The 27,026-nt window shown below is 38.5% G+C and overlaps 1 protein-coding gene across 3 annotated transcripts in view; it reads left to right on the top strand.

The window, feature by feature from the left end:
• Positions 1–27,026, top strand: part of fhit (fragile histidine triad diadenosine triphosphatase) — a 210,277-nt gene that overhangs the window by 144,663 nt on the left and 38,588 nt on the right. For all 3 annotated transcript variants that reach the window (XM_064304976.1, XM_064304978.1, XM_064304977.1), the window contains 3 exons: positions 13,684–13,829; positions 16,520–16,549; positions 26,488–26,556. In XM_064304976.1, coding sequence (XP_064161046.1) covers positions 13,684–13,829; positions 16,520–16,549; positions 26,488–26,556 — 245 coding nt within the window. The remainder of the gene's footprint in view (positions 1–13,683; positions 13,830–16,519; positions 16,550–26,487; positions 26,557–27,026) is intronic.

Here is a 27,026-nt window from a genome sequence, read left to right as displayed (position 1 = left end):
GTGTATGTGTTTGTTTGTTTGTTTGTTTGTGCACGTGTGTGGATAAACATTTTAGCATACAGATGTTTTGTGTGAGTGTTTGTGTGTGGTACGGGGGGAAGGGGGGTTGCCATATTCAGGTGGGGAAAAAACACATCCATGCAATAATAAAATAAACCTAAAACCAATGTTACACTGGATTTGCTATGCCACTGTAAAACTGGCAGAAGATCAGTGGAGCAGGGTTTTGTAAGCTTGAATGGTAGACCTCCTGGGAAAGCCAGATTGATAAAATATCATTGATGGAACAGCAGGGGTTAGTTTTCACTTTGGATCAAATATGAGAAACCAATGCCCCAGTGCAGCAATACAATCTTTTAGATGAGAGGTTAACTATGCTACTAATTTGCTATAATTGTTTGTGATGGTTCCTTGGCACTTAAAAAGGTGCAAGCTACTTTTCTAAAGAGGCCTGGTTTGTCTACTGGCTTCTTAGTTTTTTCTCCACTGACTGGAGTTGACACATGAAGACAGAGACTGTGTGGCCTGAAAATTATGTGTGTGTGTGTGTGTGTGTGTGTGTGTGTGTGTGTTGCGGGGTGAGTGCGGTGGCAGTTTGCACATTTTGTGCATTGGTGATGTGATTTCTTTTCTGTATTTTCTTTTTTGAGGATATGCTATATGGCAAATGACACTGTACCTGCCATGTGAACTGAAGAGATTCATTGGGTTACTCATCTTATTCGTGCTTGTCAAATATGCCCCTCCAAATGATGTATGGTTGAGACTGGATGTTGAAACGTGCAGACTGCAAGGTGTGACACTTATGAAAGCAAGGCTTTGTTCTTCTGAGAGCATGACTGGATGCAGTCTTTTCAGCTAACAGCCTGCTTGTGCTGTCAATGTCACCCTGTATCTAGCAATACATACTGGCAAGTCACTCTGTGACATCTATGAAGCACTCGGTCTCTTTGTACTGTGGTTTATGTGAGCAGCTCTTATTTTCTAGCTTTACTTCTTTCTTATCTCCTTTTATTGCTAAATATAGGGTATATAATTAACAGTTTCAGCCACACCAATTTCTAACAGCTGCGTAAAATCAAGCATACAGCCATGAAATCTCCATTGACAGACACTGTAAGTAGTATGGGTCATACAGAAGAGCTCAGTATCACTGTTATAAGATGCCACCTTTCCAACAAGTCAGTTTGTCAAATTTCTGCCCTGCTAGAGCTGCCCCAGTCAGCTCTAAGTGCTGCTATTGTTAAGTGGAAACGTATAGGAGCAACAACTGTTTAGCTGCAAAATGATAGATCACGCAAGCTCATAGAACAGGAGTGCTGAGTGCTGAAGCGTGTAGTGTAGAAATCATCTGTCCAAAAATGTCGGCACAAGAACTGTTCGTCAAGAGCTTCGTGAAATGGGTTTCCATGGCCAAGCAGCCTATCACCCTCTTCTCTTGCTCACAGAGTGACTGCCTCCCTCCCCACTCTTCAATCATTTTCCAAGCTCCCCACTAACTCTGCATCCTCCACCCTGACGTCATCTCTCTCCTCAGCACTCGACTCCCTATGCCCCTTCGTCCCTAGGCCAGCACGTTCATCCCCTCCCAGTCCATGGATGTCTGACATCCTGCGCACCTCCAGGGCCACCCTCCGCGCTGCTGAGAGGAAGTGGGCCAAATCCAGGGACCCATCTGACCTCTCAGCCTATCAGTCTCTCCTGAAAGAGTTCTCTTCTTCTGTCACTGCCGCTAAGGCAAAATTCTACCAAACCAAAATTCATAACTCCATTTCTAACCCTCGTCAACTTTTCTCTATTTTCTCTTCTCTCCTCAGCGTGCCACCTCCTCCACCCCAATCTTCCTTCACTGCAGATGACTTTGCAGCATTCTTTGACGAAAAGATTGCAGACATCCGCACCTCCTTTGCCCCCTCTGCGTCCTCCGCCCCCTCTGCGTCCTCCGCCCCCTCTGCGTCCTCCGCCCCCTCTGCGTCCTTCGCCCCCTGTTTCTCCACATTTTCTCTCCTCTCAGACACTGAAATCTCCCAGCTTCTGCTCACCCACCGCCCTACCACCTGCGCCCTCGACCCTATCCCCTCATCTCTCCTTCAAGCAATCACACCAGACATCCTCCCTTTTGTCGCCTCCCTCGTGAACTCATCCCTATCTTCTGGATGTTTCCCCTCATCCTTCAAGAAGGCCCACATCACCCCGCTGCTGAAGAAACCCACACTAGATCCTTCAGTCATTCAGAACTACCGCCCGGTATCTCTCCTCCCTTTCCTATCCAAAACACTCGAACGTGCTGCATCTAACCAGCTCTCTGCTTATTTCTCTGAGAACAACCTGCTTGATCCCCACCAGTCTGGCTTCAGGCCTGGCCACTCGACTGAGACTGCACTCCTCTCGGTCAGTGAGTCACTCCATGCCGCACGAGCAGCCTCCCTCTCCTCTGTCCTGATTCTCCTAGACCTCTCCGCTGCATTTGACACTGTGGACCACTCTACCCTCCTGTCCTCCCTGGCAGCAACAGGGATCCGCGGCACAGTCCTTGACTGGATTGAGTCCTACCTCTCTGACCGCTCCTTCCAGGTTGCCTGGGCGGGTAAGGTATCACCACCCCGTCCCCTCACCACCGGAGTTCCCCAGGGCTCAGTCCTTGGTCCCCTTCTCTTCTCCATGTACACCAGATCCCTTGGCCCTGTAATATCTGCCCATGGCTTGTCCTATCATTCCTATGCCGACGACACGCAACTCTTTCTCTCCTTCTCCCCATCGGACACACAGGTCCCCGCCCGCATCTCCGCTTGCCTGAGGGACATACAGAGCTGGATGGACAATCACCACCTGAAGCTCAACCCGGGAAAGACGGAGCTAATCTTTATTCCTGCTCTATCCTCTCCCCTCCTCGACTTTTCCATTTCCTTAGGGGACACCGTAGTGACATCATCACCCTGCGCCAAGAATCTCGGAGTGATGATGGACAACAGGCTGTCCCTCTCCAACAACATTGCAGCAGTAACCCGGGCATGCAGATTTTTCCTATACAACATCCGCAGAATCCGCCCCTTTCTCACCACCTACTCAACCCAGCTCCTGGTCCAAGCAATGGTTCTATCCCGCCTGGACTACTGCAACTCTCTTCTGGCTGGACTACCAGCATCTGCCACCAGACCCCTGCAGCTCATTCAGAATGCTGCGGCTCGTCTGGTCTTCAACCTACCCAGACACTCCCACGTAACTCCCCTGCTCACTACCCTCCACTGGCTGCCTGTTATAGCTCGCATCAAATTCAAAACATTGGTTCTAGCATACCAGGCAGTCAAGGGATCAGCCCCAGCATACCTTCAAAAGATATTCAAACCCTACATGCCAGCCAGATCCCTCCGTTCTGCTACCTCAGGACGCCTAGCACCTCCCCCTCTTCGCACCTGCACTTCCAGAACACGTCTCCTCTCTGTTCTGGCCCCACGATGGTGGAATGACCTCCCTGTGGAGGTCAGAACAGCTGAGACTGTGACCCATTTCAAACGACGACTGAAGACCCACCTCTTCAGGCTGCACCTCTCCCCATCCCTTCCCCCCCTGTAAATGACTAAACTTAGGGTTGTAACTAGGCAGCTGTTTAATAGGTGACTTAGTTGATGCGCCAGTCTTAACGACTACTTGTATCTTTATTTATTTTTATTTTTCCATAGATTGCGTTGTTGCCGTTCTCGTTGTTAGTGTTAATCAGTTTAACCACCAGGGTCCAGGTTGAACTATGCGGTTGTTCCCTGTACTTGGACCGGTACTTCTCTCTAGGGGTTTCGTCATACTTGTTCCTGGTTATGGTTATACACTTTGTTGTACGTCGCTCTGGATAAGAGCGTCTGCCAAATGCCTGTAATGTAATGTAATGTAATATAGTGGTGCACAACCTTTTACATAGCATTTAGATATTACATTACATTACATTACATTACAGGCATTTAGCAGACGCTCTTATCCAGAGCGACTTACACACTTTACATTGTATCCATTTATACAGCTGGATATATACTGAAGCAATGCAGGTTAAGTACCTTGCTCAAGGGTACAACGGCAGTGTCCTTACCCGGGATTCGAACCTGCGACCTTTCGGTTACAAGCGCAGTTCCTTACCCACTGTGCCACACTCCGTCCTTGATAGATAGATAGATAGATAGATAGATAGACAGGCAGACAGACAGATATAGATTAGCCAACCTTCTATCTAAAGAAATTCTTTTTAAATTTTATATAAATGTTTGGGAAGTGCCCCCATTGGTGCTGGACGCATGTGTGTGGTATGTGTCTAAAGAACTATTACACAAATAAGTTGTGAGTAGTTTAATGCTTAAACCTTGAAGAGATTCAAAAATAAAACAGAGCCATAATAGTTTCAGAACAAAGTGGCAACAATGCTATTTGTCTGCCTGGCAAGTGGAGATGGTGTTTTTTCTCTCTTCAAGCAAGAATTGCTTTTCTCTGACTGGCCTGACAGTCGAGGCCCACCTCAGCAGCTTATTCTGTCTGAAGGGCTGAAGCAGAGCTTTTATTCCTGAGCCCATCCCAGGGGTTGATGGTTTGTTCCATTCACTGACATTAACTGAAACAGACAGACAGGCTCTTGTGTTTTTTCCACTATCAGTGATGCCTTGTGTCACATCAATCCATCCATCCCAGTTTGGCAGATTCTGGTGTCCTGCACAGACAATCGCACGCACATACACACGCACACACACACACACACACACACACAAACGGGGTCCACTGGACGTTCTTGAAATGGTACCCTTTCAGATTGCTTCCAGATGTCAGGGGAAGAAAGAGAGCATTGCGCAGGTGTTGCATTGAGTGCCTGTCCACTAGTGATTTCTTTCCTCTCTTTGCAATCAGGTGAAGGCGAGGATTGTGAGGATCCTGACATTCCTGTCTGTCATTTTGAAGGGAAGATCGAAAGGGCCATGAAGTGTCCTTAGAATGAATAGTGCCATTAACCCAAGCAAAGATCAAAGTACATGGAGTGCTCACAAGTGGCCGTAGGAAGTGGATTTCATTTTTCTAAATATTTGACAATATCACCTATCATTCTTGAGTTTTAGTATGGGTTTTGCACTGCCTAAGAGTGATTTGGTGCATTTTGTTGAACAAATCAAGGTGTTATTTAACAGTGTGAGCCTCTTACAGCTGGAAAACATGCACTTGCATTGAAACGCAACGAATGTCTGCAACGAATGAAGAAGACATACTAAAAGTACACTTTTATATTTTATTTATCCGTATACATATAAACTTGTTTTATTGAAAAGTATTTTTGCAAATGGTAGTATTTTGTAAAATGATATCATATTTTTGAACCCGATCATCCCCCCCCTGCTAATTAATTTATCTACTTGCTCACTTATTTCCGCATTCCTCTGTACTACTGAGCCATTAAATCTAGAAACCTTTTTTCCATTCACAAAATCCTTACATGGTAGTGTTTCCTGGCTCCAAATGCAGTGTCTTAGAAGTGGGGGATCTACAGTCCTTTGACCTCTGTTCCCAGTTCTTCTCTGTCAAAGGCTGGACTTTTTCAGCATGATTCATGCTCTACCACCCTTCTCCTCCATGTTCATTCTGACATCCTCAACCATAGCAGTGGAACATCACATCCCTCTCCTGCCACCCCCCCCCCCTCCCTTCACCACCACCACCACCACCACCAACACCACCATTGGGTAGTCATCATGATTCAGCTTCTAATTAGATGTGTTGGCTCTTTAATTACTGTTTATGTAAAGTGGCATCTGGCTGGAAATGTAAGGAGTGTATTTGAGCAGGGCCTCATCCACTCATTTTACGCCGTCTTGCCTGTTTTTGACAGACAAAGATGCCCATGACGCTGCACACCGCTGAGCCACAGTTCAGTGAAAATCTCAGGCGAAAATTGCGTTTATTGTTTTACAAATTGAAATTAAAAATGTTTTTTTTTGCAACATCCATCCGCAACTCAGCTGAACAGCTTGTGTAAGAGCTTAAATATTTAATGGAATGTTGCTCATATGATTTGATTAGAGAGCTTGTGACTGTAATAAACCCCAATTCTGCAGTGTGCGTGTGTTTTCAACAAAGGCCCCCAATAGTAATTAAACCCTGTGAGTGTAATTTTCATAATCGAGCTCGCCTTGCAGCATTCAAAGGCATCATGGAATGCAAAATAAGGAAGCCACTTCAGTTTTGATTTGTAAGTTCTGCTTCTGCATTCCCTCTTCTCTCTATCTTTTCTTCTTTTTTTTTCTTTGTGTGCAAAGGTGACCTTGGGGGGTAATGGATGCTCTTGGAGGAGAGACAGAGAGAGAGAGGGTGGGAGAGAGAGAAACAAAATGTAGGAAAATGCTGGGGAAACAGTCTCTTGTGGTCCTACACCAGAGAGAGAATGCAAGGGGGAAAACCCTTGTGATATACTTATATCAGCAGTTCCACGTTGGTTTTTTTTTCCAGAGGGGTTATTTTAACCAGAGCAGTGATCAGTGAGAGGGACAGAATTGCAACCTGTGATATGTTTCTCAGCATTTTTATTTTTTCAAGCATGTGGCAATGGCCAGATTGGTTCCCTGTAAGATCACTGCGCTCACCAAGAAACTCAGAGAGCAATGGTGCATGTGTTTGTGCATGTCAAGAGCTTTAGGTATTATACATGTAACGTAGGTCATGCCCCCCCCAACCTTCTCTTGACTTTTCCACAGCAGTACTGTGTAATGTCAGAACCATGGATGGGGCTATTTGGGAAAATTTGTGGTTCCAGGCAGGGATTTTTCAGACCTTCCGATACAAGAATTTTTGCGCTCAACATCTTCAGACATCCATTTGTAAATCAAAGTTGAATAAAAATGATGATATATAGTGCTACGCCATTTGCAAGCACCACTGTGTGCCATAGTGGTTGCAGAACTGGCCTTGTGAGCAAAAGGCAGAGGGACTTTTTTTAGCTTGACCTGTGAAATATTCTCATATCTCAGCCTAATCAGGAAAACTGTTCATTGATTTGTCCTTTTTTATGTGTCACACGGCTCAGCAATGTAGCAGAAATGATAACATTCTGGGCAGATGTTTTCCCTTAAAGAAGTGATTGCATTTGCAATGTAAAAGCAATCTACTCCAATTTTTCTTATTACAAGCTAGGAGACCTGGGTGCATATTAGATGAAGGTGGTCAAATATCTGTTATAGCAGATAATGCTAAGATCAGAAAGGGTTTATCGTCAGCCCCACAAGTTCCCATCTGCAGGCAGAGAAAACTGAATTTAGCGTGCCTCCTCTGAGAGATGGAGATTGAAGTAGCTCATGTGGCACCAGACGGTACCTCCTTACGTGAAGAAGTATTTAGTGATTGTAAATTAGATTGCTTTAAATCCCTGGCCTGCTTTGAATGGATGTGCCTTTGATTTTTTTTTTTTTTAATCTAATATTCCCCTTTTCAAAAAGTTGAATTTTTGTCTGTCCTTCAGAACCATTTTACTTCTGCTTCATGTAACCTTGATGTTGAAGAATAATCACATATTTTGTATATGAGGACAGTTATTGGCAGTGCTGTTCACATACAATGTAGTAGAAATTGAAGTTTATTTTTAAAAGGCATTATGTTGAAGTAATTACCAGAGGTTCATAGCACTGATGTAATCATCCTACCATGCTTACATTTATTACATTTTAATTCCATTTATTGCTTGGTAAACAAAGCTTAATATGATACATTTTTGTTTGTATGAAGACTTCAGTTTCACAGACAGTTTACACCCCTGTTTACCACTGGGTCTTTTTTCCTGTAATTGATTTAATGCTACCTCTCCTGTCTACTTCAAATCATTTAAAATTCATTGAAACGTAATTTCATTAGCTCTGATGTAGCGATACACCTTCAAAATATAGTAGCTGACTGGTTTCCTAGGCAGCATTATACAACACAGACGTCATAAGCTGCTATAAGGTGCTCTTAGAACATATTTCTGCTTTTACACCAGGGCCATTTTGGCAGGTAAGAATTTCCATATTGACAGCAGAGACATTGTCAAATTTAAGATGAACACAGTCTGAATTTATAAAAATAAAATACTTCCCAGGTTGTATTTTGCAATTGTGGTCAAGGGGGACTTTTTAACCAGCTGTAGCATGCATCTGAATGAATGGTTGCCCTATTCTTTATTTATTTATTTATTTATTAATCTTCATAATCGAGATGGAAGGGCATGATTTCATATCTAATTCCTAAGAAGAGAGCAGGCCATTAAAGAGGAGAAAATGTAGGCTTTTTTGTGTCTTAAGAGATTAATCCCGTTCAAATGCAGCTGCTGTTGAGCAAAAAATAAAATTATGCTCATCATATGGAATGGGATTGCATGATTTTTCTGGGAATTTCAACATGATGGTTGTAGCAGTGCTCTTTGCCGTTAATTATTTAATTATCATTTGTGTCCTTATTTCTAGTGTATTACAAAGAATATTATATTCATATTTAATATTTAGTATGATATCATTTTATAAATAATTATATTTGGCTTGGATTATCAAATCCAAATTTTATTTTACAAATAAAACATAATAAAAAATTTTAGCTATCATTAGCTAAGTGTTATTCACACAGTCATTACAGTTTTGATGGCATTCACTGATCTGAGCATAATGGCAAGCATTAGAAATGAACAATGAATGGCATATGTACTGTAAGTTTGTGAATTTTGTGCTGCATAGGATTGTGGGTAGGAGCAAAGGCACAAAGTGTACATCAAATTTAATGTCTGTGAGTGAAGAGGAGAGGGAGCAGTGCTGGGAAATGCCACTACTGCTGGTCAGAAGTTGTACTTGACAGCTTTTAGCTTACCTGCTAATGTATTAATTCAGTCAGGAAAATGACAAGCATTGCTGGGCTGAATGGCCTGTTTTTGTCATGTTATGGTATGTTATGTTATGTTAATAACTTTACATTAAACTCTAACATGCATTTTTTGAACCTGTTATTCACTGCATTATGGATTGTGTTGTTTTAAGGTCAGTGTGTTTATTAGTATATGAATTAGTGAAATGAACATCAGTTTCTCTGATTTACGGTAATTAATTTGTTTATGCTAATAAGTGGCAAAGTGAATTATGGAACATGCTTATCTCCTGGGATGATAAAATTGCTGGTTTGTATTGACTCCTCTTCAATGAAGTGGAAAATCTTATCTGAATCAGTTTGCAATTTCCAATTCAAATAGACTTATCTGTCTCATCAGGTCTATTGATATTCTGATAATCTTTCTTCCTTCTCTCTCTCTCTCTCTCTCTCTCTCTCTCTCTCTCACACACACACACACACATGCACACCCCTTCCCCCAAAATCTTTCATTTCTGTACATTCCAGATACCACACAAAGAACGTAGACTTAGTGCTTTCTTGTTCATGTTGCTTGTACATTCTCACACTACTGTTGTTTCATTGTCATTTTGTTACATATGATTCAAATGATTCAATGTGGAGCTGAGCCTTGGTATCTTTGGCTATGCAGATTTTGCCTTTAATTTAAACTGGAAAGAAAACACACCACTGTTTCAATGCAAATGTTTTGGGACAGTGACATCATTTCTGTTGTTTTGGCACTGTAATCCAGCACATCGGATCTGAACTAGGCTGTCAGCTTTAATTTGAGGGTATTTACATCCATATAGGGTGATTTGTGTAGGACTTACAGCCCTTTGTACACACAGTTCCAATTTTAGGGGAGCAAAAGTAATTGGACAAATGAACATTATCTGAAATAAAGTCATCCTATTTAGTACTTGATTGCAAATCATTGCAGTCGATGATTTCCTGAAGTCTGCGACACATTGACATCGCCAGATGCTTGGGATCTTCCCTGGTGTTGCTCTGCTGGGCCTGCACTGCAGCCATCTGCAGTTCATGTTTGTTACACACTGTAATAGTAATACTGTGAAATGTACAGTAACTTGCTGGCCGTAAGATGCTGTAATATATTTCACAGTATATTTACCGTAATTGGGATGGCAGGTATGCAGAGGGTCTTGAGTCTCATCTTCAGCAAGTGAAACACATGTTCAGTTGGAAAATGAGACTAAACTCACATTGAATACTATATTCTCATTGTAGGCTTTTGTGCTACCATGGATAAATTGACAATAAATTCACTCAAACCAAGATATTTGAGGAAAGGGATTTTAATGATATTATTAAAACAACAGCAAAAGACCACAGACACTTTAAATAAAGCGCTGTTTGTTCAGTTGGTCCTCCTCGCAATTCCACAACTTGGCACATCACTTTGTTCAGATGTTGCAGAGGTCTGTGGTAAAAGCTTCCCCTCCCCCACTAAACAATAGGGAGAAGGTGTTGATTGGCTACCAAGAAAGGAATGCTTCTGATAACAGAATGACCAACACATTGAGAAAAATTACTGTAGAAACTGATTTCGCACATGTACTGTAATCACTTAAAATTCACTTACATTTTAATGTTTTTCTCAATGGGCCTGTAATACGCCTTGATAAACTTCTAGCGTTAAACTAGTTTTACACAGTCTATTTGGCTTGGTATTTTGCTATTTATTTGTTTATTCAATTTTCAATAATGATCAGTACACTATATACCTGATTGTCTAGATCTCTCCGAACAATAGATAATATAAGACTAATATGATGTATAATATATAAATGTCTAATATAGTACTCAATTTCATCAATTTCTTTGATGACAGGCTCGCAAAACACGAAAACACAAGTTCAGTTCCAAACACTGGATACATCAAAAAATTGTTAGAGATAGCCTACACATGTGAGACTGGACGGGGTGCATTGCACGAGCGAAGCCAAATATCTTATTGAGCGCTAGACTGTAGATTGTAGAATCACTCTGCTCAACACAAAAGCCAACAGCCTGTAATCCCTAGCCAACACAAAAAACACACCACCTGTTGTTTATTTAGCTTCCTATAACATTTAACTCAATTATTCACACTGAAACATTTTTCATTGGGAATCCAACATTTTTGCACAATCTATTCCTGTATGTGCAGGCAAAATTCAAAGAATGAGATATGTTATGACACATAGGCTATATTATTCCACAAATAGAAGTAAAATTGTAGGTTTTTCCCAATCAAAACGATTTCTCAGTGTACGCTATGACAGTCAAAACTCAACAGAAATAATATTAATTAATTACCTCTTTGATATGGGTGAAACCTAATGCATGTGATCCTCTGGGAAAACAAAACTCTGAGCACTGAGGACAGTAACCAAAAACAGAGTCCCCGTATGCACACTGTCTGCCCTCAGCCCTTTAAAAAAATAAAATAAAAAGAACACTTTTTGCTTATACAGTGGATAAAAATCATCTTGAACAGTCTCAATGTCACCCTTTATAGTGCTGATTGTGTTCGTGTGTGCTTTCATGTTAATAAAAATCCTCATGATGTATTCCCATATTGTACACTCTGAAATACCACCATAAGTGAATTTGAACATTAAAAGGCAGGTGATGAACTTGATTATACAAGTGATTTTATTTAGTTTACGGAAACATTTATTATATGGTAACTTATACACTAATGTCACAACAAGAAAACAAAAAGTTGTAAAAATACCCACTCAGCATGTTTAGGCATGAGCCTTTCAAAAATGCATTATGTACTGTATCTACATATATGCAACAATACGGTTTTATCTTTTCATTTCCATTTTTTTTTACATTGTATATTTGATTTTAAAAATGGAAAAACATCAATAAATGCAGTGACTGATTTTCCCCACGTACATTCAATGCTATTGTTTATGCGGCCCTTGTGCTTCACAACACTCCTTTGTCTGAAATCAAGGTAGAACATCATGAATAAAGTATGATAATTACTCAAACACTTATGCTTAATTGCCTTTTGGCAAGAACAAAGCATAGCAGGGAGGGACTTAACAAATGCATTTACATGATGAAATACTTTATTTGGAACTAACCTTGGAGTCCCTGTGCTGAAACACAGCTTTTAATTACTTTGCTGAAGGTTTAAAAAAAAAAAAAAATTTAAATCTGAACTAAATGTACAAAGTCCCTAATTTTCATCAGTAACAATGGCACACACATTAGTTTTTAGTTTTATAATACAGAAATATTAGTACAGTCGCACCAGTTAGGTGTTCAAGTTGCTTTCCGTAAATTCACCCCTTTTTTGGTTTTGATTTCTTTTAATTTTCTTTCATGCATATTATCCCTTCTTTACTTTGTCTTCACTTTGAATTATAATACAATCGTATTTATGCACAGTTCTTCTCCAGAGTACAGATAGTGTACTGTTTATGCAAGAAGTAACCTATTGACCACTGCCCTCTCTTGCAGTCATTCAGGTATGCTGTATTTTTTGGCAGATCAGAACTGTTAATCACACTGCAGATGAGCAGAACTGCTAATTACGCTGTTGGTGAGGAGAGCTGTGTGGTGTTACACTGTATATGACAAATGGTGTATGCTGTTGAAGGCATTTCCTGTTAAACTATCAGAAAATGGTTGTGCATTATTACCTTAGAAAAGCTATTCTGTGTGATCTGAACACAACAAAAGGCACATCTGAGCTTTTTCATCTAGAAAAATCAATGAAGGGCATCAAAAATGACCAAAATAATTTAACCTGGAAAACTGACTTATATTTTTTCACTGTGTCAATAGCTTTCCTCATGAACGAAACCCCCCTCTTCTCCCCCTCTCACTTCATCTTGGTCCCACTCTTCAAATAGAATCTAAACAAGATAACTGGAACCCTGCGCATGTGAATTTATCTTCATTTACATTTTCTCTTCATAAAACTAAGAGTGGGGTCCATATGAGGAAGCAAGGATAGCTGCAATTGAACAGCCTCATGCTCAAGCAAATGAAGCATCCATTTTGCAGAGCTTAGTATATTTTAGGTTAAGTCTGACTTTGCCAGTTTTTATGCACCTAGCAAACTGTGGTTTGACAATCTGCAGAATAAAGACTGCAGAATAAAGACTGTTGGCTACACAAGGTCAGCACCACACAAAATCTGCTCAGACCAGACCGAGTGCTAATGATCAAAGCTGCTACAGACAGATTGGCTGTGCTGTGGCATAAGCTAAAGCGTGGCAGAAAAATGTCTCAAAAAACCCAAGTGACTGCAAGTGTCATAATCAGTGTCATCAGCATTACTTATATTCAAATGTCATTTAAAATGGCAAATGGCTGAATATTTTAACAAAAAAAAATAATTTTTTTGAATGGTTAGCTGTACTGCTCATTCAACTCAGAAGCTATTTATTTTTATGTAAATTGTATCGATTTTGGTATCATTATATAATATCAGACATGCATTATTGGAATACCGGTCCCTCGTGATTGCAGAACAGTGGGAAGCTTAACCCTATGCATTGCACATAGAGTAGGATACGAGAGTCTTCTTGAAATCATATAATCATTTTAGTGATTATAGTCAACCATTTAGTGGTTGACTATACTAGGTGTAAGGTTATTATATTATATATATTTATAGTTTTATTTTTTTCTGTAATATCTATGCTTTTATTTATCCTGTTTTTACTGGATGAGAATGGCTCCTGTATGTCCTGAATGTACAGTACTATAATTCAGTTTATTGTTCTGTTTTTTTTATGGGTCTTCTGCTATGCCCTCCTGGGTCTTTTCCTTTACAAGTGCCTCTTTCAGATGTGCTGGTGTGTCCTCTCCGTGTTGTCGAACGCTTCTGTGACCTGCACCCAGAGGAGGTAGCCGACTTATTCAAGACAACACAAAGAGTGGCAGGCATTGTGGAGAAGCACTTCCAGGGATCTTCCCTGACCATCGCTATCCAGGTATGCACTATGTGGCATGTAAGAGGGTGGGTCATACAGGCTAAGGTTGTGCCATACATCTTACTAAATGTAATGATCTCACTAAATGTGTTGTGCTCACTGACATTCTTTTGAAATGTGTGATTGTGTCTGAAAAATTTAGATTTTTTTTTTACTCTCAATTTTCCATCATTATGAGGAGTGTAAAATTTTAGAAACAACAGCAAGCCATACGTGAATTTGAAAGTGTTGAAAGTTGAAATAGAGGTGTTAAGTGGGAAGTGAACCTGTATCTGAAGTCTGGTGTTATATACACGTGGCAGTATTTCTGTCATTCACTGTCAAAAGCAACAAGAGAGGAACAATCACATTCCTAATTGTATTATCCCATCAGCTTTGAATGTTGGTAGCTAGCTATTTGAATCTCTTTTTATACAGCAAACTGACTAACTTTTGTGCAGTGCTTAATTGTATAGTCTTGCACAGACCCCTTCACCTTCATGTCAAAGTAAATAATTAATATTTCTTTAGGCTTCGTTTTTTTAAATTTTTTTTTTAACAATGTAGTCTTTTAGAAGCTGAAGCTGCAGGCATAACTATTACTTCTCATGTCTGACATCCTTTTTAGTAATTTCTCCTACATTTCCCACACACCCTTTGTTATGAGCAATCCTAACGTATAGTATGGGCTGCTTTAAAATTGAGAATTTATGCAACCCACATTATGAAAGTTTTGTTCATTAATTGAATTATTTTGAAGTCTTTCAGTTATTATTCTGATGCTATTAATCTGATTCTGATTAATCTGATGCCGTAACAGTAGTGCTGGATTGAGCACTGATAATAGTAGGCTATAGCAATGAGTTTTATTGGGACAAAATACTAAAATATAGTAGATGAAAAACCTGCTCAGAAAAATGGCATTTAGAGTATGCTGGCCATTGTTCATTTATATTATTAGAATTACAATATTAATATTAATACAAATGTAGAAAGGGGTGTTATGAATACTAAGCACAATACAAAACATGTGAATATTTTTTCACGACATCAGAAATGTGACTGAGAAACATACCCTTAAAGAATGTGTTTTCATATATGTGTGCATTAATTTATTTATGAACATGTGTTTTCAAGGGATGATCTTATATGATAATGTAATTATTTATTTATTGTGTAACTGCATTTATTCAGCTTTTTTTTTGACCATGAAGGTATTCTTGCATACCTTTGTGATTAAATGTTTTTATTTTAGCATTTTGTGTCAGTAATTTTCTAGTTTCAGAACTGTAGAGAGGATGAATGCTGATGTAACATTTCACATGCTTATGAATATGCTTTGAATATGATAATCAGCCAAGGCCTGCTCTATTGAGATTTAACAGAAGAACACCACCTGCTGGAATAATAAAGAAACAGTTTTGGAGTGACTTACAGTGCAGCAGACTTTAACGTACTCTTGGAAATGTGCTGATATATTTCATAATGCCTATATGGTAACTCCCAAATGACATTGTCAGTATAGTAACGCAGGCCTACATGCAGTACTCTACCACATTTACTCTGAAAAAACAAAAAAACAAAAACTCATCTACATTATTATATAATTGTACTTTTATATATGACTTTAGATTGCACTTGACTTCTTCAGATAACTGCCCAAACACAGTAAGAAAAGCTGTCTGTTGTACTGGGGTATATGCATACTGGGTATATACTCTGCTATGCACCACAGAAAGTAAAAATAATAATAAAATAAAATAAAATTAAATAAAATTAAATAAACATTCTTGCTCTTGCTATGTGCCTGATTGCCAGAGTATACTCTACAAAGAAGTGTTAGAAAGAATATCTTCTCTTCCACTGGCAAAGAAAATACCCTGTTTTGTCATACATAGTTTATGCATTTGTAGAATATCCACTGTTTTACATGTACGCAGTGCCCTACAAATTATGGGAACGTTAGAATGAATTTTTTATTTATTTATTTTTTGATATGTACTTTAGGCATTTGGATTTGAGATCAAATGATGAATATGAAATAAAAGTACAGACAATCAGATTTTATTTCATAATTTATTTTCACGTGCATGTTTTACCATTAGCAGAACAGCTGTTTTTGCATTAAGTCATTCCATTCTCAGATATGCAAAAGCCTCAAGTATATGGCAATAAAAACTAATTTCATTCTACTGCTGCTGCTATAAGTCATATCTATAATTCTTGGCACAATTCTAGTTTATATTGTTTATCCTATGCCCATATCTTTCTTTATTACTCAGACTGAATTGCTTTTTAGTTTTTAATTACTTTGGTTATTAATTAATTTAAAAATGACTTTTTTTTAGGATGTTAGTTAACTTAAGGTATTAACATACAATCATACTATCCATACTTAATGCCAATTGCTCTTATGCTGTTGTTTTCTAATCATAAAACTATTTGAGTCTGTGAGCATGTACCCCAAATCCATCAAATTTCTTCACATGCGAGCACTTGCACTTAGACATGGACCAAAATTAATCTCTCCAAATCTCTCCCCCACCCCTGCCCCTGCCCATGCCCCCTCCTCCCCCACCTACAAAAAAACTTAAAGATTCAAGGAAAATGTGGAAGGACTGTGATTCATCTGAAATTAAAATTATACTGAATTATTAACAGAATATCCCTGAATTCCCAATGGTATCTAATTATCTGGTTTTGCCCACCAGGATGGCCCCGAAGCTGGACAGACTGTGAAGGTGAGCACTTAATAATGCACTTCTTTTGAATATATTACAAAATCTCTGTGACAGTTATATCACATTAAATAATAATAGTATTTCATTTACAGGTCCCAAATTCTTGGAGCATATTAATTATTTACATGCTGGGGCAGTTTTAAATGCTCTGTCTTTGTCTTTTCGGGGACAGTTTGAGTGGCATTCTTCTGGAAGGGTGGGGGCCGGGTGGGGGCCAGGGGGTGCCTCCCTTGGCTCTGAGCCATGAACTCTGTCATAAATTCAAACAGTCTTCTCATTTTGTTAGCATGCAAAACTTTTGCTTTGAACATAGAGCAAAACTGGGATAAAGTAATGGAATATTTATGTTGTGATGCCGTGCCTTTCTCAGAACACATAGATGTCAGATATAAAATTTAACCAAAGGACAGTGTGTAGCAAATGTGAAATTCAGTTTTCCATGAAAGAATATCATAGAAAACACTACTGTTGGCATATCCAATAAAAAAATAACAGTGAGTTTCACATATTTTATTTTATCAAAATACTAGTGTAACTACCTATCCTCAACTGAGCTCAAGATTTCACCAGCGGTCCTGCAATTTTCTTTTACTTCATTTCATTTACAGTCCAAGTACTATGTGAAGAATCTGATTACACATAATATCCATGCAACCTTCAAGATCTGGCAGGTTCTCACAGACACAGGAACAAAACAAACAAAAGAAGGAATGTTTTAAACAGAATACAAACAAACAGTACATCAATCTTAACATGTTCTACAATTTGGCAGATTCCACAATTTTGCCAAAAACTTCCAAAACAATGAGCTTTGTTTGACTGTTTTATAAATTTCCACAATTCAGTATTTATTTTGGGGAGTTGTATAGACACCTTAGTAATAAGCAAAATACATGGGCCTCAAATATTAGTTAAAATATATCCCCAAAAATTTCCCCAAAGAAAACTGTTAGAATACTTTTGCTACATAGATTTCTTTACTGCATATTTTATTAAGTCATTTCCCAATGTCCACACATTCATTTTAAATTTCACTGCAATATTAAAAATATAATACCATGAGAACTGTGGCTATTATGAACCATGGCATAACACTGAAGAATGCTAATTGCTTATTTTTAAGTGTGGCTATGAAAATTATGCAAACAGAAGAATTCAGAATCATCATGCTTGTTAAGTTTCTGCAATATACAAGTTGCCACCCACTATGTTTAATAAATAAAAATGCAAATGTGCAATGAAGAAAATGCAGTGTGAAAAATAAAAGGACAGGCTTTTTAGTGAAGGATGCACACAGATGCAACTCACAATTATGCTAGGATTATTATTTATTTTTAACAAGCACAAAGATATGGATCAACTTACAAGGTCATTACAGATGTGCATAATTTGCATCTGTCATTTATAATAAGGTAAGGTCAGAACCTCTTGTAAATGTTCCTTTCTGGCTCTTGTACTGTATACAGTACCTACTGCATATCTCTGTCAAATTAGTCAAGAAGCCTCAAACACCTCATGCAAAACAGTGGTCAGTGACCAGGTGCGTGGGGTCAGAACTGTACATTTATCTGTTTTTTAAGCACTTCAGTGTTTCTTGGATAAGCTTGTTCACATTAGTCTTGTTGGAATTATCAGTGTCCTCACTGGAGGAGGTCTCTGAATGAGTGTACATATCCCTTCTTCAAATGGCTCCCTGTTCCCTAGATAATGACTCTGGCGCAGAAATGTTTAATCACTGAAAACCACATTAAATTCAAAAGCCTTTCATTACCCTGACCGAGCGTGACACGAGCAAACTCAGAAGTGTCCTGTGGTATTTACCATGAACGCCTAAAGCATGTTAGATGTATACTTTGTCTTCTCAGTGGGATATCTGTCTTCATGCAAATTAAGCAGCTCTTAAAATGGCACCGTCAATGAAGCCAGTAAACTGCGCTGCTTTTATTATTTCACCCTCAAAGGCTCATGGGAGCATCGCAGCACTTTTGATTTCTTATCGGTTGCAGAGTTTGTGATAGATGCTAATTACATTCTTCCTGACAAATGCCAAATCTGCATCTGTTACAAAACAGGCTCAGAAGGTGGGGTGCTTGAAGGGGGCCAACGAGCCAGAGCTGTCTGTCACAGCCTATTTTGTGCGAGTATTAAACATAAAGGTTATCATTCAAAACTATTTCAAACACTACTGAAGCACAGGTGAATCTGTGCCAACCTCATCTTCTTATGTAAAGTCAATGAAAGGGTATGATTTGACTGTGCCATCCATCAAAGAAAATTTTGCCTGTCAATTAATTTTTATTTTAAATATTCCTTTTTTTCATTATATAGATAGCCACATTAACCTTAAAACTTGTCAAACTATCTCCATGGAGAGCTTATGTTTCAAAATGATATGCCATGGCCAAATCAGCACTGGTTCCCTAAACTAACAGGACATCATGGTGAATGACTCTGTCTGTGACACCTGAACTACTCCTCCTTAATTCAACCAGTGTTTCTGTGCCTTGTCTACCATTTATTCTCAGTTTCATGCATGACTTTTTGCAAATGGGGTAACAAAGCAACGCTATATTGAAGTTAGCCATTACTCAATGAAGAATTTTTGAGGCTGTTGAATTGAGTTGTCTTTTGATTTTTTTCTTTCTTTTTCATGTTCATTAGCTTTTCACAGCATGTAAGGAACATCAGTCCTCTCCAGCTGAGAAAAACAGCCTTGCAGTCATTCCATTAAATGAATGCCAGGGTTTCATCTCTGTGTGAGGAAATACTTTAAATGATCTTTCACTACTCTGGTTTCTTAAAGGTCTCTTTTTTATTCTTTTTCTCTGTATTTTCTTCCCGGTTTCCCCTCTTACCTATGAATAATGCTGGTGGCTCCGATGGGCTCAACGGGACAGAGTCCCCCATCTGTGCCGAGCACATCGAAGTGTCCAACCCACCCTGTGGTTTGGCTGCCATTTTTGCCCATCCAAGTTTTCAGCTCAGCAATGTAATAACCAACATGAATAATAAATATCTGCAAAGTCCTTAGTTCAGAAAATTCTGGAGCCCGATCAGGCGTGTCCCTCACAAAGAAAGACCAGGCTGAGGCAAACAGGCATGGTCTTGTTCCAGCTTTGCACCATTTTTTTTCTTCTTTCTATCAATTTCATCTTGTTGTTGCCTGGGTGAGGATTTCATCTGGAATATTATTTTGTAGGGTCCCAAGAAGATGGCAAGATGAAAATTTCTTTTTTGGTTCAGCAAAGCCCTGAACTGATCAATGAGAACGAATGTGCACTGAGAATACGTTCACATTAATCTGTGGGAAAGAACCTATCAGTACTAGATGAGGTCTGTAACATAGAGGAGTTGCTAATGTTTAATGACTGTGTGAGGAGAAAGCAGTACACATTTGATAGACTAATTTTAAACGTGATGTTATTGTAAATGAGAATCCTGCTTAGCCCTTTATGAAAACAGATTAACGCACACATGCAGCGTATCTGCTATGACTCTGCAAAGCTTAGATCTATCACCCGGATTGCTGTGATCAGGTGCAGTGTGCTGGTGGTAAAAAATGGCCCTTTGATTGAATAGGTGCACAGCAGTCTACTGCGGCAGGTGCACTTCTGTGAATTCAGGTCCTCCCGAAGATAGAAGTGGAATCTGAAAATGTGTACTGTATTTTGTGTATAGTAAATATGGTATCACGTTTTTTTTTGTTAAAAAAAAAAAAGAATCCAGAAGGTTATGCCTATTTACTTGTATAAACTTGTTTTGTGGAGGTGTGACAAAGCTTGGTGTTTATTCCGAGGTCATAGTAAAAGTCACAGAACAGAAGTCCGATATTGCTGCGGTGTGGCTGCCGTGATATGGATTTGCGCAGTAGTGGCCAATTATGTGATAATTGGCTGCAGTGATTTCTATCACTGTTATTACATCACCCTGTGATTTGATCTCATTCACACTTATTTTGGGAATATGGTATCGCTGGATGTGTTGGTCGGTGGTGAGAAAATAGACCCTGATGTTAACTGTAACCCTCTGTTGATCCATTGGTTCACAAATGATGCATTACAAAAATGTTGAAATCCTTGCTTTTTCAAACTCACCCAAGCATTCTGGAGGGATGAGTTGAAGGGGGTGTCTAATTATGTGTTCATATATATACAGTGATCTCCATAATGTTGGGATGAAGGGTTTTTTTCTTGATTTGGCTGTGTACACCACAATTTTAGATTTGTAAGCAAACAATTTATACGTGGTTGCAGTGCAGATTGTAAGCTTTTATTGAAAGGTACGTTCATACATTTTTCATCCTGTAGACATTTTAGTGGTTTTTATACAGGTTTTTATACATGCCACCCCCCACCCCCCAAATTCAGGGCACCAAAGTTTCTAAGGGATGATGATGGTGAAGAATAAGAGCTTTTAATCAGACATGGACCACAATATGATTCCAGACAAGACCAGAGATGGAGTTTAAATTTAGATATGTAGTAATGGCCGTGATGACATTAAGTTAGCCTCAGCTTAAAAGTGATCTTAAAGGTCAGCAGTGTAGCACATTATAATTCTGTGGCAGCAGTCTGTACCAATTGTTTTGACTCAGAGCTTTCTAATCAGTGTGACAGTGAGATGATGGTCCTGTAACCCACAGCAGGCTGACCCTTCACTAACAGAAGATTCTAGACTGATTTATGAGAGAAATTAAAGTCTGAAATGACCTCATACAGACTGGAAAGGTCAGGGAATGATGACAGATTTAAACTGCTAAACAAACTGGTGAGACAAAATAGAGCACAAGTTCTGGCTGAATGTAGACGAAAACCCTCAAAACTGAAACAAATACTGTCATTTATTTCTAATGTTGGGTATTTGTAATGTACGACCTGGAATCAATTTAGTAGAAAAGTACTGAAATGAGAGAATATGTAAATATATATAGTATATGACACCACTTAAAGAAAAGACTGATGATACAGGAAGCATTGCTTGCTCTTTTCTTCAGGGTTTTGTATTTCAGAACTAAACCAGTTGTCGCACTGGAGAATGTGTTCTGACATAAATCATGATGGGAAAGGAATGTCTAAATCATACTTTTTTTGCGAAGATGTTATTGTGATTTCCAGGTCATGCTTAAAACTTTTAATTTCAGAAAAGCGCCATAGAGGCCAGTAAGACGAAAGTGTGTACATTTCTTCATCGCTGCTTTTGTAATCTGAAGTTATAGGGTGTTATAGAGCTGACAAACTACTTTATACTTTACTATTTGTATTTATAATTCATTTTGAGCCCTTATCTTACCCCAAAAGTATATATGCCAGTCTGACCTGACCAGAGGCTATGTAAATGTTAGCACTGGCTGCCCTTTTTTACAGACAGCCTTTTCAGAGGGCAATTCAGCACATATGTTACTGTAGGAGTATGAAGTGTCCAATCAAAACATAAAGCAAGATGAATCTATGTGTAAATTGTTTTCCTATTTTAAGTGGCTGATTTGCAGAGGAAGCAAAGCAGGATGGGATGGATCATTCTCCCACTAATTAGCAGCTTCGATGCTTAGCTGTGTTTCTTACCCACCCCCCACCACCTCCCCCAAACCTTGTCTTAATGGGAACACAGCTGTTCGTGACAAAATGCATTTGTTTGCCTGTCTTACTAGATTTACCCTAAACAATATAAATAGCAGTATAATCACTTCACTCATTTGTTTCCAGTCAGGAACTAATTAATAGACATCTGTTTTAATTAGGTTTGGGAAAAAATAACTTTATGATTTGTATATCCCTGCTTGCGGGACACTACCATAGGTTTCCTAAAGGGCAAATAATGAAACAAATGCATGCTATGTTGGAGACAGTGAACAATTATTGCATTAAATAAACCCTGACTAGATAACCATTTAAAGGTTGATCTTGATTAATATGCATTTTGTGTCCCGTGGAGACCCACCTCTTCAGTCTGTGTCTTGGCTCCCTTCTAAATCCAACCCCCAGCACTTTTTTTCTTGTGAAATTATGTTTTAACAGCAGTTTTATTCTCATACGTGTTAGCTATGTGAATCATTCGATTGATCGTCTGTATTATGGTACTATGTAAGCATAATTTAACTTATATTTCGTTGATATTGTACTTGTCTGAACATTTTATCAGACCGGTTTATGATCAATAGCTCATGGATTATTGCATCAGAAGAGTACACATGCTTTAGCTGCAATGCTCCATGAATGTTTACAGATTACACGGCGGTGACTCCAAACTATTCCTCAGTTGGTTGTATCTACACAATATATTTTGAATAAGGGAAATATTTCGTTTTTTCGTTTTCTTTTTAACTTTATGAAGCAATATAGTGTGATTTCTGGAGAGGGAGCTTCAATTCTTGGTAGGTCTGCTTTGAGTACCAATTGCAGTTTTCACAATAGGGTGTCTTAGATTTAGAGCTCTTATATATCACCACATCCCCTGAAAAGGAAGACAATGGAGCCTTCTTGGCAGTGAAGCTGCGAGAGGTTACTTACTAGGATAAGTTTGGTTGCAGCCCGACCGCAGCCTCTCTAAGTTTACTCTGTGTTTGGGGATATGTCTGTGTGTACAACAATAGGAATTCCCAGCAGTCTCTCGCTGATTATGTTTTCTGTTTATTTACCTTAAAGTTAATATCCTTGAATTCTCTGGAAAAAAATGAATGTCTTCATCTTCCTTCTTCAGCTGTACTGTGACACAAATGGGCAGAGTGCCTTAAGGTTAGAGAGTGATAGTACAGGATGGCGACTGTCTGTTACTGTTACAGTTTAGGACAAGCATTTGCGATGTCACTCTACAATTTCAACCATAGTCTATATTACAACTACCATATTGAGTGTCACATGTACAGTGCCATTTTGACTATGGTTCCAGTTATAATGTCAATAAACCATGTAAAGCCTATTGTAGCATTTTCACCATGACGCCTGTTATAACCATCAGAATTTGTGACAAATCAATTGCGTTATTTTTACCATAATTCTTATTATAATTACCCATAAGTGTAAACCTACTGTTTGACTTCTATCTCAGTCCCAATTAAAATCAATAGCATCTGAGTTCAAATTATAATGTTGCTGATTCAACCACCCCGAAAAATGGAAACCCCTTTTGGATCAGGGGTTTGACATCCTCACAAAAATTCAAATGTACGGACTCCTCAACATGACGTATAGTATAATTAAATAAAATGTAAACTAGCCAGTGAGACTAATAGTCTACCGGTTCACCATACATTTCTGGTAATTAAGCATATTTGTAAGTGCTTGGTTAGTATCTACTACGCCTTGAGTTTTAAAATGTATTCTTGAAGAATATGCAGTATTTTTGCCTTTGTTTCCTCAATATATGACAATTAAATAATGCATTATGCCAACTAACTCATTAAATAGAGAATGTATTGTAAAACAGAATGGACTTCTTAACACATTATTTTATCTGTAACACTTTCGAGTAGTTCTTTGCACAGGCTGTTCTGTTTATCATAGAGCAGTCAGATGAAATATAAAATGTGAATAAAAGTAGGAAATTAGGTTCTTTTGCCAAAATGTGCACAATGCAGCCATTAATTTTTTTTCTGATTCTGTTGTTAACAATAAAAAAAGTTTATATTGTTCTTGGCAAATGTGCAGACAGAACAGCATTACTACATGTTTGATTACAGGAATGAAGACAAAGGCTTGTATGCTGTTGACTAAGCAGTGCTATAGGAATATATATTCTCTTCTCCCTTTAAACGTTATTTCTAGAAGCTATGGAGTCTCATGAGATAGATTTAATAAATCACCCACCTCTGTATTTTTGATGTGTTTGAGGTCATCATCACACTACATCAATTGAGTTATGAGATGTGCCTGTCTGACAGCTGTTAGGTGTAAACCCATATTGCAACTCTCCTATTGTCACCCAATTATATAAAATATAGTTGTATTCTGCTTTTTGTCCTCAAAAATGAACCTCAAAAATAAACATTTTAAAAGGAGTTAACTGATGAAACTGATCAGAAAAGTTCTAGAATATAGAGTTATTTGTTTTTCAGAATATCAAGACTTGGTGGATTCTTTTCTTCAAATTGGTAAATCAAACCATTCAAAGAGGCAAAGACAATTACTTTTGTCAGTTTTCATAAGGGAAACAAAGATGGTGGAGATTTTTTTTAACAAAAATTAAGGATATATGAATACATATTGACAATTCAAAGGAACAAAGATTCTGCTTTTTTTGAAAGATTTTTAAATATGAATAGCACTGACAGTGAAGTCCTTCAGTCCTCGTCTGTCATTGTTTCTACTTGTTGAGACACAATGATTTGTTGTATTCCCGCTGCATTGTCAGTGTGAATTACAATAGCTGGCTACAACTTTGAGATTTCTTTGCACTGAAACAGTGTCAGAGGTAAATGAGGTTCTTTCCCCCATGAATCCATTCAACAGTCATGTCGCATGTCATTGTGTTCCTTTGAAGTTTCCAGTATACATCCCACCTGAATAAAAAATAAAAATAAAATAATAATACTAATAATAATAATATTAATAATAATAATAATAATAATAATAATAATAAATAAAATGAGTAATAATGCCACCAAAATAACGTTTACAATATTTATTGCAGAAACATAAATGCATTGTTCTTGAATTAATTAAAAACTTGCCCGCATTCAGCAAATATTAAGGGTAAAACCATTTTACTTTGGTCTTGTTTCAGCAAGACTGCATGCCATTTAAAACATTTGCAATTACCGGATAGTAGGCTTGACCCTCCTGGTTCTTAGTCTTTATAAAGCAATGCTTCATTAGTGAGCTTCAGAATACACGCAGATGTTCATGTGTTTTCACAGCTGGCTTCTGTGTACTTCTGTGTCTTACAAGTAAATTTAGAAATACAATTAAAAACGTAATTGTTGCTGGTGTCATAGCAAGAAATCAGAAAACATACTAGTCTATATATAGAATGCTGTATTTGTATTGTATTGTGTAGTACGATGTTAAATTTTCATGTTGGCAAACTGTCCACAAAATAATATTGTAAGAATTTCCAGCGTTGCTTTGTTATCATTGTTTGTTGCCGAGCATATTGTCAGGACGTAAATTTAAATGAGCTCTGCAGCTGGCCAAAACATTAAACATGAATTCATTAAATGGTCCTGTTCCCACTGTTTGCCCGAGGGTATTGCAAAAGACAATCTGTCAATATCAACATTTTCAAAATGATCAGTGGTGTACATTTTACAAACCCTACACTTTGTTAGCTTTCAAAATTTTTTGAGCCTGATTTTTTTTTTTCTCACCCAGTATGGGATACCCAGCCGTATTTGTTTGTGCACTGGTAATGACTTCCATAAGTTAATGACTTGCATCAGTCTGGGAGAGTGGAGACAAGCACAAGCTCTACTCTGAAGTGTTCAATCAGCTGCTAATTCTTCTCATACTGCAGTCTAGTCTCTATATAGTGGAGGAGCACAGTTCATGTACAGTTGATGCATAAACACTGCAGTCACCCAACTGAGTGATGGGGTTGTCTGTTGTGAGGAGAAGTGGGCAGTCCAATTGACTGACACCTTCTCTCCTGGGATGACACTATGGTCTGATTTGATTGTGAAGGGGTGTTCGATTTTTCCACATTTCTTCCCTTCATTTGGTGTCCCCCATACAGACAGCGCCCTAGGTGTCCACCTGTGCCTAGAACAGGCCCTACTTGGGCACCAACTTACTGGTCTGCAGGACTTGACACCAGACTGTGTGGCCTCTGTGTCTTAAAATGATGTGCCACCGAGCAGTCCCTTGAGCTGTTTCAGTGTTGCTTGCTCAAAGTAAATGAAATGAGGTAGTCTCCTTTATCCTGTTTTATGGAAAACAGATAAGTTTTGTTTGTATTTATATATGAACTATGGCAGCCTTGTTTTAATCGAATGCTTTTCTTTCCAGCATGTTCATGTTCATGTACTCCCAAGAAGGGCTGGGGACTTTAAGAGAAATGACAGCATTTATGATGAGGTAAGTTATATATATTTATGCATAATTAAAAAAAATTTTTTTTAATTGTTTCCCCAAGCCATTTCGTGAAAAGAGAAACATAAACAATGAGAAACAGACAATAAAAGAGGTTTAATTGGTGTTCAGACAAAATATTAAAATGGAAAAGATGCATGATCTAAGAAACTTTGGCCCAGAAGTGCTATGATGGTAGAACAGTGCCAGATGTGGTGGTTCCAGCATCTCAGAAACAGCTACGCTCCTGGAATTTTCACAATCTCTAGAGTTTACAGAGAATGGGGTGGCAAATGGTGCGGTAAACAAGAAATATCCAGTGAGAGGCAGTTCTGTGGGTGAAAACACCTTGTTAATGAAAGAGGTCAGAGGAGAATGGGCAGACTTGTTCAAGCTAACAGAAAGGCCACAACTGCACAAATAACAGCTGTGTACAACAGTGGTGTGCAGAAGGGCATCTCAGAATGCTTGAAGTG

The sequence above is a fragment of the Anguilla rostrata genome, chromosome 13 (genome assembly GCF_018555375.3).
Source record: "Anguilla rostrata isolate EN2019 chromosome 13, ASM1855537v3, whole genome shotgun sequence".
Classification (NCBI taxonomy): Eukaryota; Metazoa; Chordata; class Actinopteri; order Anguilliformes; family Anguillidae; genus Anguilla; species Anguilla rostrata.
The sequence above is the reverse complement of the archived record's forward strand: the minus strand, read 5'-3'. Positions and strand labels throughout refer to the sequence as shown.